The sequence below is a fragment of the Dendrobates tinctorius genome, unplaced genomic scaffold (assembly GCF_039654945.1).
Source record: "Dendrobates tinctorius isolate UK_male_01 unplaced genomic scaffold, ASM3965494v1 ptg000138l, whole genome shotgun sequence".
NCBI lineage: Eukaryota > Metazoa > Chordata > Amphibia > Anura > Dendrobatidae > Dendrobates > Dendrobates tinctorius.
Window position 1 is genome coordinate 17,523,038 of NW_027361806.1, and position 19,336 is coordinate 17,542,373.

General features: G+C 46.6%; 1 protein-coding gene across 1 annotated transcript in view; it reads right to left on the reverse strand.

Moving 5' to 3' along the window:
• Positions 1-12,222: 12,222 nt before the first annotated feature.
• The window catches only part of WLS (Wnt ligand secretion mediator), a 31,105-nt gene continuing 23,991 nt past the window's right edge, over positions 12,223-19,336 (reverse strand). The window contains exons 5-12 of the mRNA XM_073544758.1: positions 18,153-18,289; positions 17,889-18,057; positions 17,615-17,712; positions 16,986-17,049; positions 14,996-15,139; positions 14,168-14,251; positions 13,144-13,297; positions 12,223-12,714 (exon numbers count right to left, since the gene is read on the reverse strand). Of these exons, the coding sequence (XP_073400859.1) occupies positions 12,605-12,714; positions 13,144-13,297; positions 14,168-14,251; positions 14,996-15,139; positions 16,986-17,049; positions 17,615-17,712; positions 17,889-18,057; positions 18,153-18,289 (960 nt within the window). The 3' untranslated portion in view covers positions 12,223-12,604. The remainder of the gene's footprint in view (positions 12,715-13,143; positions 13,298-14,167; positions 14,252-14,995; positions 15,140-16,985; positions 17,050-17,614; positions 17,713-17,888; positions 18,058-18,152; positions 18,290-19,336) is intronic.

Sequence of the window (19,336 nt, forward strand, 5' to 3'; positions counted from 1 at the left end):
TAAGTACTTACGGCCTGAGAACCGTTTCTCAGGATGTTGCCAGTGATTGGCTAAGGAAAAGTCAAACTCTTTGTGATTAGGAAAGGTTCGAGGAGGGGGCCTTGCTTTCTTAAACGAAACAGAGGATTCCTGAGGAGGTGCCTTATCCTCCTTTATCTGGAGAGTTTGAAATATAGCTGATATGAGGCTATCCACCATGTCCCGGGTTCTGGCTATGTTGCCTGCCTCTGAGTCAGATCCAGATTGAGAATCATCGTCTGACCTAGGGTCGTCTGCGGAGGAGGCAGACGAGGAGCGCAGCCTAGGCGAAGTGGAAGGACCTTGCGAGCTGGAAGAAGAGCCAGACAGAGCCCGCTTCCTAGAGCCCCTATCCGGCCTGTCCGTCTGAGGGTCGCGGTCAGGTGCAGACGACTCACTGTGAGGGGCGGTCGAAGCACAGGTGGCTGCAGATAGCTGGGGTAACCGCTCTAAAGGTACTGTCACACTAAGCGATATCGCTAGCAATATCGCTATAACGTTATAGCGATATTGCTAGCGATATCGCTGTGTCTGATACTTACCTACAACCCGCTCCCCCGCTGGTTATCGCTGATCGCGCGAGAACGTCCAGGACTGTTTCTCGTCGTCAGCTTCCTGCGGCGCTTCCTGCTGTGACGACGAGCGATGAGCCGGGCGGGAGGACGCAGGATCGCCTGGTGTGAGAGGTAAGTAGCGACCCCCGTCCCCAGCGATGTCGCTGGTGAGATCTGCCTGTGTGGCAGCTCACTAGCGACCACTTAGCGATGCACCAGCGATCCTGACCGCGTCATATCGCTGGTCGAGATCGCTGGTACATCGCTAAGTGTGACAGTACCTTAAGACCTGGACCAGAGATTGAGACACTTTTGTCAGATCAGAAACCGACTGGGGGTGGGGTGTTCTCCACCCGGGGCTCGGAGTGCTCCTGAGGGGCAGACATGGAGGAAGGGCTGCAGGACGGGCAGAGGGGAGACGACTGACCTGATGCCCACTTCTTTTTACAGCGCGCGCAGGCGTAGTGAATAACGGTGGGTCTAGAATAGAAAGCCCCTGCAGGGTTGGGCATATGTCTCTGTGGTAGAAATGCTACCTGAATGAAACTGCGGAGGGGAGCTAATTCAAGCGTCAGGCTGAAGCAGCGTCAAGCCTACCGAGGTTCAGAAGCAGACAGAACAGCGTTGTGTCCCCCAGGAAAAGATCCGGAGAAGAGGGAGGAAGATGTTCAGCAAAGACAGGAAAAGACGCTGGCGGTGGGCGGGGCTTAACCGCCGCGTGATTGGCTGAGGCCCGAGGGGGAGGGTGCGGTTAACGTCATGCTTACAGGGCTGAAGCGAAAGCAGCCCTGAGATAGGCTGAAGACACGCGCGAAGAAAGCGCCCGCAGGGAGAGGGAAGACAGCGTTTGAAAATGAAAGTGAAAGCGCTCCCTCTGCTTTCACAAGCGACGGCGCGCCCAGAGCCAAGAAGCCGCTTAAAACTGTATACAACCGCAGACTACATGATGGGCTGGAGAAGGGGACACCGGGTATGCTGCCCGTGGAAGCCACCGCCAGACCCCCGGTGATAGAAGGAGCGCGCGCCTGCCAGAGTGCTGGGCAAAAACTGGGAGAAATTCAAAAGGAGAAGAGAGGTACCAATCCTGATAGCGTGTGAGGGGGTTGCCCTGCGGATATTAGAAACAGCGCTGTACTGGCTGTGATAGCTGCAGGTACTGACTGATAGCTGCAGGGTTGAGTAAGTCCTTGGGTCGATCTTTGAGAGCGGGGCTGAAGGGGACATCCAGATCAGCTTACCTGACGTCCCTGAGGAGGATGACCGCAGGGGCCCACGATAGAGAGCAGGCCGCTGGGAAAGGCGATCCTCAGTACCCGCACCAAGTCCGTATGGTGCAGAAGACGGCTCCAATCTCATTGGCAGGGGAAACGTCACCGCTGGCGACCGCCGTCTTCATCTCAGCCCTGTCCCGGGAGAGGGGTGAGGATGGGAATCGGATAGTACCGGCCACCCATCCATGGCCCATAGCACCCGAGGGTGATAGGGGAAGGTCCTGCCTGCGGGCCTGAGAGTTGCTCGCTCAGCCGCATGAATTGGAAAAGCAGGATGAAGTCACATCCTGTTTCCTGATGCTGTATCTGAAAAATAAAGTGAAAACATTAATAAACACAACTAAAAACCTGAAAAGAAAAAGATTAAATGCGGATCTGGGGAGATCCCGGTCTGCCTCCTACAGACACTAAGCACAAACTGAGGTACTTGGTATCTGTCGGTGGGTGTATACTGCCGGGGAGGAGCTAATTTTTCTTGTTTTGCATAGTGTCAGCCTCCTAGCAGCAGCAGCATACACCCCATGGTAATCTGTGTCCCCCAATAAGGCGATAAAGAAAAGGGAACAACGCCACGCACAATCTAAGAGCAGTAGAAACTAGGTGTAAATTGTACGCTTATATAATTGCACTCACCTAGTCAAAGGCGAAAATTAAGCATTGATAGGGGATCCTACGGGAATCCAAGGGGAACGGTCTGCAGCTTGGCCGACTGGGCACACGGAAAAGGCCCTCAGACATCCGTGGTAAACCGATAGCTAGGAAAATCCCAGTATGTAGCCGGCGCGCCCGTATATTCTCATAGAGGTTATATATAAACATCTGCTTTATTGAGATAATAAAAAATTACAGGACAACGTGTTTCGACTCCTACACCCTGGAGTCTTCTTCATGTCATTAAAAAATAAATAATATGAAAAGATCAGCCACGGCCTCTTTTCATATATTCAACTTCCAAAGGATCAAATAGGGTGGAGTACTGTAATTTTTTATTACCTCAATAAAGCAGATGTTTATATATAACATCTATGAGAATCTCTGTACGGGAGCGCCGGCTACATACTGGGAATTTCCTAGCTATCTAGAATACCTGGTTTAAAAACAACAGTATCACTGGGCTTGATTGGCAGCAAACTCGCCTGACCTTAACCCCATAGAGAATCTATGGAGTATTGTCAAGAGGAAGATGAGAGACACCAGACCCAACAATGCAGACGAGCTGAAGGCTGCTATCAAAGCAACCTGGGCTTCCATAACCCCTCAGCAGTGCCACAGGCTGATCGCCTCCATGCCACGCCGCATTGATGCAGTAATTGATGCAAAAGGAGCCCCGACCGAGTATTGAGTGCATTTACTGAACAGACATTGCATGAGGCCAACATTTCAGATTTTACAATCATTTTTTCAAGCTGGTGTTATAAGGTATTGTAATTTACTGAGATAATGACTTTGGGGTTTTCATTGGCTGTAAGCCATAATCATCAACATTAACAGAAATAAACACGTGGAATAGGTCACTCTGTGTGCAGTGACTCTATAGAATATAGGAGAGTCACTTTTTGTATTGAAGAACAGAAATAAATTAACTTTTTGATGATATTCTAATTCTGTGAGAAGCACCTGCACACACCCAGCCAGGTCCCCCACCTTTATGTAATGTGCGTAAGAGACAAGTACCTCACCCACAGCTACCGCACCGTGTTACACAGTCACTGTGCTTCATACATCAGTACAGGAGGATGCATCAAGCAAGTATATGCTATTATATACTTTCAGCTCAAGTCTATTGACTTTTCAGATGGGCATGATTCGTGATGATAACAAAAGCATTGTAAGGAGACGGACAAATGAGAATTCCACAGTTTGAGGCCTAATAGAGTGTCGGCAAACAGCACCGCCATCTTATGGTCAAATGTTGTATGAGAAGAGAAAGTAACAGGAACTGCTTCAGCAGAAACTTAAGAGTGAAGTGCATGTTCCTTTGGGGAAGAGATTAGAGGAGACACCAGGTCAGATGATAACTTTGGCACAGTTAGTAATTTTAAAAGGCCCAGTAGGGCAGTGATGGGGTGGGGAGTCGGCGCCTGGACCTGTAGCAGGACGGACGTGGGGTAATGCAGAGTTGGCTTATAGCCACTCTTACAAGCAGCTAGATCTGAGCGACCAGACCAGAGTGAAGGGGCGAGTGACCAGAGCTGAGTAACCGGAGACGAGAGTCCAGAGCGGAGAGATCCGAGCAGAGCCAGAGCCAAGAGAGACAACCAAGCCGTTGAAGAGGGGACGTTCATGTTAGCTGTGACTTCCGGTGTAGATGTACGGCACTGTGGCCTTGCTTCAGGGGACGAAGGTGTCCAGTGTAACGGAAGTGCAGAGTGACTCATTGATAAGGGACTTGCTGCCTATCATCATAGGACTCCGTTAGGGCTTGTGTTACGGCTCTTTTGCCTAGAGAGTGGCAGGACGATGGCAGTAACAGGCTCGTTAGTGTTGGTGATGTACCTCAGATTACGGTACTAGGACCAAGACATCACTGACCATAATATCTATTTGTAATAATAGAACAATAGTGAGGGATTAGAATCGCGCTGATATTCTGTATTGTGGAATTGCCGTTTTTTATTGTACATTAACTTCCGGTCTTTCTACTTTATATTGCATCGTAGGCATCACTTATACTTGTTATAATTCAATAAATATTTATTGGTTAAGTTACCGGTGTCCCCATCCTCTGAGCTGTTGCATCCAGGTACCTGTTTACACCATCACCAGCAGACAATGGTATGTTGTGCAGATATTTCTGCCCCTTCTCCTTTAAGTCTGTGTTATTCCGGTGTTATTGGCTCCGCCATCCTGCGCTCCAGACTCATTATCACAAAAGATTAAATATAATCTGCAGAGAACGCCAATTTTCTTCTGCGAGATGACCGCCGTCACAGTATTTAACCAGCTTTATTAAGAACCTTTCAAGCAAGACCTCCGAGATTGGCTGCGCGCTGATGATTTGTAAGCAGATCAGGTTCCTTAGAAGTTGCAAACATGGCTGGCACTTTAACGATAGGAAGGAATGTGACGAATGTCCGGGGCACGGGAATGGGTGAGGTGTGCACTATGGGGCACAGATGAGAAATCTGCTCCGCACCGGTACCCAAAAATATACACTTAAGATATGTTTACGGTGGGGTATTTTGGAATGGGAAAAAAAATAATTCAGTTTTCTGCCCCAAAATCTGTGAAAAACCCTTCTTAAAAGTTTTCCATTGATTGCAACAGAAAAAACGCATCAACATTCATACATTTTTTCATGTTAATTCAGGCTTTACCTTTAAACCACCTCAGTAAGCAACAAGTCTGAAAGCCGAAACCGATAGGGACACAGATTAGCCCCATCAAGTGCAGCCAGTTCCCAGGCTGTACCGCAGCAGATTACACTCCAAGTCTCAGGTTCTCCCAGGGATTTTTGCTGCAGATTCTGAAACAAACGCACAACATCGTTGTAGCGTAACACACAAGACATTGCGCCAGGTCGGCTACAGAAGAGCAGCGGATGCCGACAGGTAAGAGGTGATTCTCCCAATACCATACGGCGACCACAGAACACTCTCAGGACTAAATGAAAAACTTTCTCCTACATTTCCTAGAACACAAGATTTAGAATTTAGAGGAGCTGGAACCTTATAAAGCTTTTTAAGCAGACGGACAACATTATCCACAACCAATCCAAAGAGAGAATATGACCAAAGCATATAAACCAGGTCTGCGCCCTCCTTCCTGCATCATGGAGGACCTGTGACACTTTAATAAAGTCTGTATGAGGACTGGAGGGACATTAGCCAGAAGGCAGGTGACCATCAGGGTAGAATAGGGTTAGGCAGGTTCAATAAAGTTGCCCTTAAATCATCTTTTGGGAAAATACTAGCTCCAATCACAGTGGATCAGTCACCAGGTGTGACAATGCAAACAGCCCACATGTTAAAAGATCTTAGACCTGATGAGACAGATGTACTTACTTTATCATTACATGGCAGACTGCATCATAATAAAAGATATTTACAGGCTATAACTGTTCATGCATTATGTAGCCTGTAACTTCACCAGTAGAATAGTGAGTGCAGCTCTGGAGTATAATACAGGAGGTAACTCAGGATCAGTAATGTAATGTATGTACACAGTGACTGCACCAGCAGAATAGTGAGTGCAGCTCTGGAGTATAATACAGGATGTAACTCAGGATCAGTAATGTATGTACACAGTGACTGCACCAGCAGAATAGTGAGTGCAGCTCTGGAGTATAATACAGGATGTAACTCAGGATCAGTAATGTAATGTATGTACACAGTGACTGCACCAGCAGAATAGTGAGTGCAGCTCTGGAGTATAATACAGGAGGTAACTCAGGATCAGTAATGTAATGTATGTACACAGTGACTGCACCAGCAGAATAGTGAGTGCAGCTCTGGAGTATAATACAGGATGTAACTCAGGATCAGTAATGTAATGTATGTACACAGTGACTGCATCAGCAGAATAGTGAGTGCAGCTCTGGAGTATAATACAGGATGTAACTCAGGATCAGTAATGTAATGTATGTACACAGTGACTGCATCAGCAGAATAGTGAGTGCATCTCTGGAGTATAATACAGGATGTAACTCAGGATCACTAGTCTTCCCTTCTTTTGAAGTCCATGCTGTCAGACTCTACACCCCCTTCTCCATGCAAGTGGCGGTGGTGTATCGTCCTCCAGGCCCCTCCCATCAGTTCCTGGATCATTTTGCCACATGGCTTCCACATTTTCTCTCCTGTGACATCCCTACCCTCATCATGGGAGATTTCAACATCCCCATTGCTCTTCCCCTCTCACCATCTGCTACTCACCTTTTATCTCTAACCTCCTCGTTTGGCCTTTTGCAGCTTACTAATTCTCCAACGCATGAAGACGGAAACTCCCTCGACTTGGTCTTCTCTCGGCTTTGTGCAGTGGATGATTTTGCAAACTCCCCTCTCCCGCTCTCTGACCACAATCTTCTTTCATTCTCTATCAAGAACTGCCAGGCTGCTCAGGTCACCCCCACTGTCCATACTTATAGAAACATACAGGCCATTAACACCCAGAAACTTATGAAGAACTTGCAGTCTTCATTGGCCCCTATCTCCTCCCTCTCATGTCCTGATTCTGCACTGAAGCATTACAATGAAACACTTCAAAGTGCCCTGGATGAATTTGCACCCCTATAAATAGAACACCACAACGCAGACGGCGACAACCCTGGCACACGGTGCAAACACGTTTCCTGCAGCGGTGCTCCAGGTGCGCCGAACGTCTGTGGAGAAAATCCAATCTACACGAAGATTTCATCCATTCTAAGTTTATGCTTAGAACATACAACACTGCCCTTCACCTCTCCAAACAAGCCTATTTCAACACCCTCATCACCTCACTGTCTAATAACCCGAAACGTCTCTTTGACACTTTTCATTCTCTACTCAATCCAAGAGTACAGGCCCCAACCACGGAGCTCCGAGCTGACGATCTGGCCAATTACTTCAAAGAAAAAATTGACCAGATTCGACAGGAAATTATCTCCCAATCACCTCATACCATGTACTGTCCTCCCTCCCCCACTGCATCTAGCTCACTCTCTGATTTTGAACCAGTCACAGAAGAAGTAGTAAGCAGGCTCCTTGCATCTTCTCGCCCAACCACTTGCACCAGTGACCCATTTCCGTCACATCTCCTCCAGTCCCTTTCCCCTGCTGTCACCCCTCACCTAACTAAAATATTTAACCTCTCTCTTCTGGTATTTTTCCCTCCTCATTTAAGCATGCCATCATACATCCACTACTTAAAAAAACCATCCCTCGACCAAAACTGTGCCGCTAACTATAGACCTGTCTCTAATCTTCCCTTCATCTCTAAACTCCTGGAACGCCTGGTCCACTCCCGTCTTATCCGCTATCTCTCGGATAACTCTCTTCTCGACCCTCTCCAATCCGGCTTCCGCTCTTTACACTCCACTGAAACTGCCCTCACTAAAGTCTCTAATGATCTGCTAACAGCTAAATCTAATGGTCATTACTCCATGCTAATTCTTTTGGATCTCTCTGCAGAATTCGACACTGTGGATCATCAGCGCCTCCTCACTATGCTCCGTTCCATTGGCCTCAAGGACACCGTTCTCTCATGGTTCTCCTATCTCTCCGATCGCTCCTTTACTGTATCTTTTGCCGGTTCCTCCTCCTCTCACCTTCCTCTTACTGTTGGGGTCCCTCAAGGATCAGTCCTAGGCCCCCTCCTCTTCTCCTTGTACACTGCCCCTATTGGTCAATCAGTAGATTTGGTTTCCAGTACCATCTCTATGCTGATGACACCCAATTATACGCTTCTTCTCCTGACATCACGCCAGACTTTCTAGAAAACACCGGCGATTGTCTAAACGCTGTGTCTAATATCATGTCCTCACTATATCTGAAACTGAACCTGTCAAAGACTGAACTCCTGGTGTTTCCTCCCTCTACTAATGTACCTATACCCGACATTGCCATTTCTGTGTGTGGTTCCACCATTACTCCCCAGCAACAGGCCCGCTGTCTTGTGGTCAAACTTGATTCCGAGCTTTCCTTTGCCCCCCACATTCGATCACTGGCTCGCTCTTGTTATCTGCACCTCAAAAACATTTCTAGAATTCGACCTTTTCTTACTTTTGACTCTGCAAAAACTCTTACTGTTTCTCTTATTCATTCTCGTCTCGACTATTGTAACTCTCTTCTAATCGGTCTCCCTCTTACCAAACTCTCCCCTCTCCAATCTGTCTTGAATGCTGCAGCCAGGATCATATTCCTCACCAATCGTTACACCGATGCCTCTACCTTGTGCCAGTCATTACACTGGCTACCCATCCACTCCAGAATTCAGTATACACTTATTACCCTCACCCACAAAGCCGTCTGTTATGAATGAGTCACCGTAGGAGGCAAAAACAGAAATACTAGCTAAGTCCAGAAAACCAGAGAAGTTGGTAGCTATCGGATTGCAGACCCCTGAACCTAACAACTAGCAGTAGCCGTGGGGGGTTCCTACGGTGCCCTAGACCCCTCGATCACAGCCGGAGAACTACATAGCCTAAAGACAGAAAGGTAAATCTAAACTGCCCCAGAGCAGACCCCAAAGCAATAGGCAGCCCCCAACATATAATGACGGTGAAGCAAGAAGAAAAAACACTCACACAGATAGAAAGATAGGCTGAGCAAATGATGGGGCCCAAGCTAACTAAATAGGACAGAATAGAAAAGCTGCTGTCTGCAATCCGCCAAAACCCTCTCAAAAACAAGAGCCAACAGACTGATAGGGAAAAAAGCCCTGAAGACGCTAGGCTTCAAAAAGACTATATCAGTACTCAGGTATTATCTGAAGAAAGAGCAAAAAGGAATTCAGCTCACCCAGCAGGGAAAGGCAGAAATCCAGAAAAACAAGGCAAAACAAAACCAAAACACAAATGCAAAAAGTAGAGCAGAAAACTTAGCTTTTGAGGAGCAGGAATCAGACTGGTCTCCAAGAATCCCTCAGAGTAATCACCCGCAAGGCAGAAGGGCGTCGGCTGCCTTATATCCAGTCAGCAATCCCAGTCACCCAGTCATCATCATTCTGCTCAGGTGCTTTGTAATCAGCCTCACTACCTTCCTTCACCAGAAGAGGGAGTTCATCAGACCTCAATGGTGAAGGGGAAAATGAACTCACAACAGCACTCCATAGCTCAGCACCACCTTACATCTCCTCCCTTGTTTCAGTATACCACCCTACCCGCGCCCTCCGTTCTGATGACCTGAGGTTAGCATCCTCAATAGTCAGAACCTCCCACTCCCGTCTCCAAGACTTTACACGTGCCACGCCAATTCTTTGGAATGCACTTCCCAGGTCAATACGATTAGTCCCCCAATCCCCACAATTTTAAGCGTGCCCTGAAAACGCATTTATTCAGACTGGCCTATCGCCTCAACACATTAAGGCTGGTTTCACATTCGCGCTTTTTAAGCGCACGCACGGCCGGGGGTAGCTCCGCCCCCGATCCGGCTCTCTGCCCGGCGTGCCCGCCCCTTCCTTGTAGCGCCGCCTCCTAGCGCACAGCGGCGCCTGCGATCGGCGCACCCTATCTTTAGCATAGGGTGCGCAGATCGTGCGCAGGCCGTGCGCTAGTTGCGCTTTGACCTGCGCTGCGCACTTTTGACGGTGCGCCGTGCGCGCCAAAATCCGAGAAGTTTGATTTTGGCGCGCACGGCGCACCGTCAAGAGTGCGCAGCGCAGGTCAAAGCGCAACTAGCGCACGGCCTGCGCACGATCTGCGCACCCTATGCTAAAGATAGGGTACGCCGATCGCAGGCGCCGCTGTGCGCTAGGAGGCGGCGCTACAAGGAAGGGGCGGGCACGCCGGGCAGAGAGCCGGATCGGGGGCGGAGCTACCCCCGGCCGTGCGTGCGCTTAAAAAGCGCGAATGTGAAACCAGCCTAACCTAATCTATCCCTGTGTGGCACAGCCAAAAGTTTTACCATAATCAGATTTCTAGCATCATGTTCCCACATGCTTTATGCATCCATTAGCCCTCTGTGTCTGTACTGATACACATTTAACATTATGGCTGGTCCATACCATCAGGGCAACTGTTACCACCCACCTTTCGTGTCTACCTCTTTCCTCATAGACTGTAAGCTTGCGAGCAGGGCCCTCATTCCTCTTGGTATCTGTTATGATCCATGTGATTATTGTTATGCTGTAATGTCTACTGTCTGTACAAATCCCCTCTGAAATGTAAAGTGCTGCAGAATATGTCAGCGCTATAGAAATAAAATGTATTATTATTATTATAGTAATGTATGTACACAGTGACTGCACCAGCAGAATAGTGAGTGCAGCTCTGGGGTATAATACAGGATGTAACTCAGGATCAGTAGTGTAATGTATGTACACAGTGACTGCACCAGCAGAATAGTGAGTGCAGCTCTGGAGTATAATACAGGATGCAACTCAGGATCAGTAATGTATGTACACAGTGACTGAACCAGCAGAATAGTGAGTGCAGCCTTGAAGTACAGTGGGTACGGAAAGTATTCAGACCCCTTTAAATTTTTCACTCTTTGTTTTATTGCAGCCATTTGGTAAATTCAAAGAAGTTCATTTTTTTCTCATTAGTGTACACTCTGCATCCCATCTTGACTGATAAAAACCAGAAATGTAGACGTTTTTGCAAATTAAAAAAGCAAAACGGAAATATCACATGGTCATAAGTCTTCAGACCCTTTGCTCACACGCTCATATGTAAGTCCCATGCTGTCCATTTCCTTGTGATCGTCCTCGAGATGGTTCTACTCCTTCATTGGAGTCCAGCTGTGTGTAATTAAACTGATGGGACTTGATTTGTAAAAGGCGCACACCTGTCTATATAAGACCTCACAGTGCATGTCAGACCAAATGGACAACCATTCAGAGCTGCTGCAGTTTGTGGTCGGTACATGCCATAGCTCCTGGCTGGTGGAACAAACACAAGAGTATATAGACAACACAGCAGGGGCCCGCAACTGCTTCTGTGAGGCAAAACATTTTCCTTGCTGTTTTGTCACAGGAGTGAGCGTTTCTGCCTCATCTCCAGCCCCCTGAGCTGATCGTAACTCAATTCAGTGACGTAAGAACTCGGCAGTTGGCTGAGCGCCTATGTCTCGGACTTAATTTATGACCAGCTCACAGGACTGAGAAGTGGCAGAAACACACTCCTGTGATAAAACAGGAAGGAAAAGATGTTCTCACAGAAAGAAGCAGCAGTGAGCCCCTGCAGTGTTCTTTGTGTACCCTCATATGTCCTCCCGTCCTCCCCTGGCTTGCAACTGTGGCACGCAAATACCATGAACTAGAGCAGATCCTTATGGTTGAACACCACAAACAGGAAGGACATTTATGAGATCTCAGCACAATTTTATTTATTTTTTTTTAAACAGGCCCAATTGTGGAATTTATTATTATTATATTAACTGAAATGTACTTAATTCATAGGGCAACCACTTTAATGAATTTTCTGTTTATATTAGAGGTTAAAGGACATGTATACCTGATGAAAAGCTGCATTGTGGCCCACAGACTCTTATAAATAAAAAAAAAATCATCATGTGATAGGTAGAAGGGGTCTGTGAATGTTTTGACGCCTGTACCATAGGTTTCCTGGTGCACAGAGCTCACAAACAATATACAAACCGAAATAATATCGGCCAACTGCTTTGATGGGTCCCAAGAATGAAGGCACATGTAATAACTTGATATAAACACTAGATGGCAGCAACAAACAACTTACAAAATCCCTGCACTTACTGCACTATAGAATATAGTGAAAAATTAGACAAAGCTACAAAAAGAAAATGTTTTATTGCTTATTTGGATATTGCTTATGAACACGAGGCAGTATACAACTTAAAATTGTGAATATTGTTCCCAGTAAAAAAAAAAAAATAAAAAATAAATAAATGCAAAACCTGGGTCCTGATGGACAAAGTCAGCAGAAAAAAAAAATAGTCTATCCACCAGTGTAAGTGTCACTCTTCACCAACTGTATAATATATATTTATAAAAACAAGGCTACATTACAATAAGTGTTCCTCTAACAGAGAAATCCAGCTATAAATAGGAGAAAGGAAGGAAGGCTATCGGAGGCAAGTTTTAATAATGGGATATTGAAACAAAAAAAAAAAAAAAAAAAAGAGCCGAGCCCACTCAAAGGGAATGTGAATGTTACTCCTGGGCCTCTTTGCCAGCCAGCCGATACAGTTCTGTTGGTCCATCTGCGTGTGTGATTGTCGTCGTCAGCTGAAGTTCCTCTGCGCTGCTGACAGCGGCTCCACCTGTGGATAAAGTATGGCGCAGCATTTATTACTGGAGGAACACGGCCCAAACACAACGTCCCTATAGGCCCAACAGTGAAGTCGGTTGAACACGGAGGTTAGAATTCTTCATTATACAGAGTATCCAAGTCGGTGTTAATGCCGCCATCTGGGCACACGGCCACGGCGGGCAGCACACCTAACTGACACCCGTCAGACCACCGATGGAATGACAGATTGTGCCATGTAGGTCACCTGTGGGGCCGTTGCGGATTTAGTGCACGCCGACAACTCCGACTTCACATTTTTCTGAAAGGTAAAACGGAAGATTCTGACTCCAGAACTACCGGCACAGTCACTTCGGTTTAATAAATAACTGGTTGCCGGATTGTTCACGTCCTTTATCTGCTGTGCATTACCCCCTATGTGGCACTGTGCCGCACCCCTTACCGTTTGTCTGGTCATCTCCATAGTTTTTGTGTGAAGGGGCGTACAGGAACATGAGCGCAAACACGTACAGGTTCCACATCCCATAAATGCCGGTGAAGAAAGCGCTGTTCAATTCGATGTTGTATTCGCCCCATTTCCAGTTCCCCTCAGACACCTGGAAAGAAAAATCAGTGTTCTCTCAACTGCCATAGAAATAGTCATGTCCACAAATAAGGGGTGAAGTCCAGAGAGGAGCACTAACAGGCCCAGCAACACCCAGCAAATCCTGCACCAACTGTACACGTCCAGGAAGCTTTAGTCATATCGTGAGAGTGTTATATCCTACTGATCACCGAGGGTCCGAGCACCGGGACCCCCAGAGACCATGAGAACAGAGCTCAGCATTAAGGAGGCGAGAAACTACAGAAGGGAGAATGCAACATTCCCCGAAATCTGTATCAAAATCATTCAATGCGAATCACAAGATTATTAATATTCTTATTCTCCAGACTTTAGCAATGTTCATTATTTCTACTCACCTGGCCCACCGTACAGCCCTGCTCTGGTGGGCTTCACGCCAGTGAGACCACATCAGAGAGCGAGGCGGACCAGGGGAGGTTTTGTTTGGCTTTTAACCCTTCTTAGTGGCTTGAGCCTCATGGATGGGTTATTAGAAAGGCTGCCTAGGACAGGAGCACACCGGAGGGCGGCCGCTCACTGACCCACAATTTACTGTTTGCTGGATACAATCATGTGAGATTTATGGTGGATTGTCAGCTGTTCACATCTGGGTCACTTTAAAAGTAAGGCTTTCCATAACATTGGGTCTCGTCTTCACCAGAAACATTGCCCGCAGCCAGCAGCTCCCGGCCAGGTAGCAGCATGGCCCCTCTCCGAAATACCAAGGACGTCTCAACTGTACGACCCAAAACCTGATGAAGTAGAGCTTTCCAACTTTCCAGATTTGCCAAGTCAGCATTCTATTTTTTTGGAGGGTCCAAAGGAAAACCCCAATATATACAGTAGAAGTCAGAAATGGACGTACCTGCGTGGTAATGAAGAACACGGTGGTGAGTGCGGCACAGGCCAGAGTGATGATCATCAGAAACTTGAACCTAAAAATCAGTCCCTATAGAGAGAAGGAAGAAAAATATAATACAGATCTAGAAACGTTTTCCATAAATGTAAGGAGGAATGAAAATGAAAGCCATCCGTCCCACTAGACACAGGAGAGCTCTGGGTCGTGTGTTTGGTTCTTCTGGGCAGATGGTTTATGATATTTATAGCCTATTTTTGGTGATCGCCATCAGCACCTTCTCCGCTGAAGGTTCTATCTTCGACTATTGATAACTTATCATTACTATTAGTTTGTTGTGGGTACGACTCCCGACACCCCACAATCAGCTGATTGACCCCATGGTGCACCGAAACTGGCACCGCTCTCTACACTGCGGCCATGGGATGGCGCCGCTCTGCACATTGCGGCCATGGGATGGAGCCGCTCTCCCCCATTTCAAGTGGGGTCATAAAGCGCAGGAATCATATATAGGGGTCCCTATATTCATTTTAGCCATGCGATTCCCATTTATGCCGAAGGGCTAGGAGGACATGTTTTATCATGCAGTTTTGCTTTTAGCTCAGACTGTCAGACACATCCTCCATTGTTCAGATCAACTTCTGCAAACCCAAAGCAAACACATCGGCCAGAAGACCGGCTTAAGGGGACTTCGGGATATTTTTTTTGCATCGCACCCAACCACAGAGGTCGTCGCATTCACAGTCTCAGATTTCTGAATGCGCGTTCTTGTTACTTCAGAGACATGGACTTTGCACAGATTTGCCTCCTCAGTTGACCCTGGGGTCCATCACTCACCTCATAATGCAGCCGGCGGGCCTTGCTCATGGCCGGTAAGCTGCTCTGCTTCCCACTGATGTTCCTGAAGACTTGATAAACCATGAAACACAGGAACAAGAAGTAGAGACAGGCACAGATCCCAGCCACTATAATGAAAGCCATCTGAGTACAGCCATTAAGGGAAAGGTTTGGAGAATGACGAATTGTGGATTCTGGGGTGAGTCAGAAATCTGTGCTCCAAGGCAAGACATGAAAGTCTGGAGTCTTGGAGGACAAACATCGAGTTGCAGCGTGTTCTACTGAAAACTACAACTGAATCCAGATGTATTAGCTATTCTCTAGTCAATCGGCAATGTGACATTAAGTTTGTTTTTTTTTTGTCTTGTTTTTAAATACAGCTATGAAGTTTGGATGCAGGATGTGCAGATTTCACTTGCTGCAAAAATCTGCAACCAGAAGAGCCATAAACACTGCAGCACGGGAATAGGATTGGCTGAAAGTTAAAGCGAACCATTTAGTGTAATGAATCTAAACCAGAGACACGTTACAATGTATCACAATATATTACTCAACTAATCTCCTGGGAAATTCCAGGAGGCTCCAAAAACAGAAAAAACTAAAGAGGAGGAAGAATAGGAAACATTCCTGGGTCTTGTGGAAACCCTCCAAAATGTATCTCATCCGGAAGTCTTCTTGGGCGCCATCATCTCGTCATGTCAGGGACTGTGGCATTGAAAATAGTCATGGCGCGATGTGGTGAAGGGCGATCATTCCCATCGTCACATCACACTCTACAAAAATCGGCACAATTGCTTACAAAACTGCCATAATTCACCCCTTCCAGTTAAGTGGCCAATGCCGCATTGGAAACTAGTCACAGTCCACTCGTGCATGCCCAATCAGGCCCAATACAGCTTTATATGCCAGGCAAGACAGCAATCAAATCCGGGTGGGATAATCAGTGAGGAGACCGTGGCCAGTCCCCGCTGCAGCACCACGGTCACACATGGCATTTTTCTGCCCCGTACTATGGCCGGTTTTCACCAGGGGTATGCTCACTCTGGTATTACCGTGTCCTGTTTAGTTATATAAATCGGAATGACACATTCCATAACCGGATCGGACATTATATTGCAGTTTGTTAAAGCAGAACTTGCAGAAAAATGCTGTCACTGACACAGAGTGTGAGAGATACTGAGACCGGCAGGTCATACGGGCTCGGAAATGGAGAGAGACCTCGATCTCCCAAAAGATAAAGGCCGCAGGGAAACTGAGGCATTTATGGCATATCCGGTGCCAAACTATAAATGACCAAGATGGGAATAATCCTTTAGCATAAAGCAAAATGGCAGCCAGACCCAGAGCGAGTGGGTACAACTGCTGACGATCAGTGACAGAGGGAATGGCAAGTCTGATGGGGGCTTCTTGCCAATACAAAGTCTGCAGCCCCTGCACCCGTCCTCGCCACCACGTCCCCTCTCCTCACCGACGCCCTGACATGAAATCCATCTTCTGCTTGTGAGATGAACAGGAATCAATTATTTAACGAATTTTTCACACTTGTATGAATGAAGCCGAGTCCTGTCACTTCTCCTCCGCTCCGGAGAGCATCCACGACGCCTCCAGTCCCCCGGTGAAGAGTTGCAGGGCGGAAAGGTTTTCTTAACCCTTTAAAAATCTGTGAATTTTATAGACAGGGTTTTCAAGGACAAAATATGGGACCTCCGGGCAGTGGATGCACCCAGCAACATCTGCCCGAGGGTCAAAGGGCCCAGGTGGGAAGGGTGACCTGGATAAACATGCCCAAGGGGCCACATACCCATAGATGGCAGCGTCTAAGAGCAGAGGATGTTCTGATAGATGTGGGCTGTCTTAAAGGGTTTGTCCATCACTGTCAGTACTGTAGTCCTGGACAATCCCTTTAATGGAACTAAAAAGATTGGGGTTAAAAGGGGATATTACATGCAGCATTGGAGGTCTTCATAGCATTCCGAGATATAAAGGATACAGCAAGTTCTGCGCCTACATCTGTGGTCCATATGCTGTAAAATGGATTCTTTAGCTGCACCCCCCTGAGGGAAAGAGACAAATAATGAGAACTAGAAATTGGAACAGATGTTAAGACAACTGTCTGGAGACGACTCAATTACTATGACACGAGAGTGTTGTTGGAATATGACATTGTACGGGGGGGGGGGGGGGGGGGTGAGCTGTGACACCACCTATTGAGAATCCTGTGTTATCTTCTATATATAGAGGTGCTATCAGTTATTGCACAGGAGGAAGGGAGCTGCGATATCGACTATTGTGAATCCTGTGCCATCTACTGTATATAGAGGTGTAATGAGTCATTGTACAGCTCACCTCCTCCTGATTGAATACTGGATTCTATATAGAGCAGCCATTACTATCTTTCCTGATGTAATGACATGACTGGTGGAATAGTGTTATCTGCTGACTATAGAGGTGTCATCAGTCATTGTACAGGGAGGAGGAGGTGAGCTGTGATATCACCTATTGGTATATCCTTTATTATCTAGAGTGAAAACTGTAAATCTTCAGAATTTTTGTATAATATAAAAATTACATTTATTATTAACTATTATAAGACTTGAGGAGCAGAATATGAACCTTTACCTTTCACACATATCAAATATGAAGAGACAGCAGGAGCCAAAAGCGATGGGGACGACTTGCTTCCAGTAGACAGAGATGCGATTCCTTTCAGACTGGTCCTAAAGACAAGACACACAGGGTCCAAGTCAACGTTTGCAATTTTTCCATTTGTTATTTCACTGACTTTTATGAGCCAAATGCATCAAACTCGAATCCACTGTCCATGAGTAGAATAAATAAATGCTCAATATATTTTTCAAATGCAATAATGAGACCCCGGGACGTTGACCCCTACCATCATATGTTCCCCACAGAAGATGATCCAGAACGACAGCAGCATCACGTAGAAGAGGCCTTGGCGAATGTCTCCGAACAGCAGCATCCAGGTCCAGTTAAATCCAATGGAGAACCATTCAACGGGAAGGTTAATGAAGGTCATGGAGATGCCGAGTGCGAAGATAATTCTACGGAAGCGAATACAAGTTAGGACGCCTCCAGGAACGGCCACACGACAGCCCACACGCACCACAGGCGCCAGCAGCAATGCCGATGGCCTTACTTTTCCAGCAGGACGGGGGATCTGGTCATCATGGTGATCCTCCTCCAGTACCAGATCATAATGATCAGTATACTCGGGGTCAGGAACGTCTTCATAGCAAACCACACCTTCGTGAAGCCTCCGTTCTGGAAGATGGTCTGGACATGGGGGAATGGTTAGATATTTGGGAATTGAGAGACGTGGCGACAATGAAGAGAATTCCCACCAAAGACAACTAGCACACCAACGAAGGCTGGAGGTCAACCATTTGGAACCTCCAGGGTTCTTCAAAACCACGGTTCTTGAGATCAGCGAGGGTCCCAGCAGTCGGACCCCCAGCGATCATGAAGCTATCCAGTATGCATAGAACGGGGGTTAACTACCGTATTTGAGAATACCACTAAAGATAAAGCATAGGGTACCATTCAAGAAAGGTGCACCGCCGGCCAGCGATAAAGGGCCAGAGAGTCTCCTTTATGCTCCACACTGATCGGCTAGAGGAGTCATCTGGACAATCTGTATTTTTAGGGGGACGTGGATTTCCCATTGAATTCAATGTCAAAGCGGATTCGCTCCCAAATCGGCCTTAATTAATTATGTAATAATTTAAAAAAAAAAAAAGTTTCAAAAATTCTTTGAATAAAATTTCTATTGGTTTCAGTAGAACATGTCCTTCACTTCTCCGCACCCCCATTGTGAGGATTCTTCACCCTCCGACAAAGTTTTGGGTGGGGGGAGAAATATGTGGAACATTTTATTTAATTTATTTTTTTTAAAGAAGATTCCCCATGACAATCGCTCTGATCTCAATCAATTCAAGAACACACATTTGTGCGAGTGCACTTACACAAGGTTTTGCCATGAATTTGATATAGTTTTGTCTAGCAAATGGTAAAGTCCCTGGCAAGGGTCAACAACTGGTACAGCAGCTGCTGTGGAACTACAACTTCCAGCAGTCACAGACCACAATTATCCAGTGAAAATTGATATTTACAGACATAGTATGGCGCCACCTGGTGTTCACTGGTATTCATTTTTTGTTAACCTATACATTATATTATTTTATGATGGGACAACCCTTTTAATTGACATTTGTAACACCAATAATGCTTTTCCATTGTATCAGACTATCGCCTTCCAGCCTGAGACTTTTCTGCATTTCTGTCTGCCAATCACTTTGTGAGCTATGGAATATGTCAGCGCTA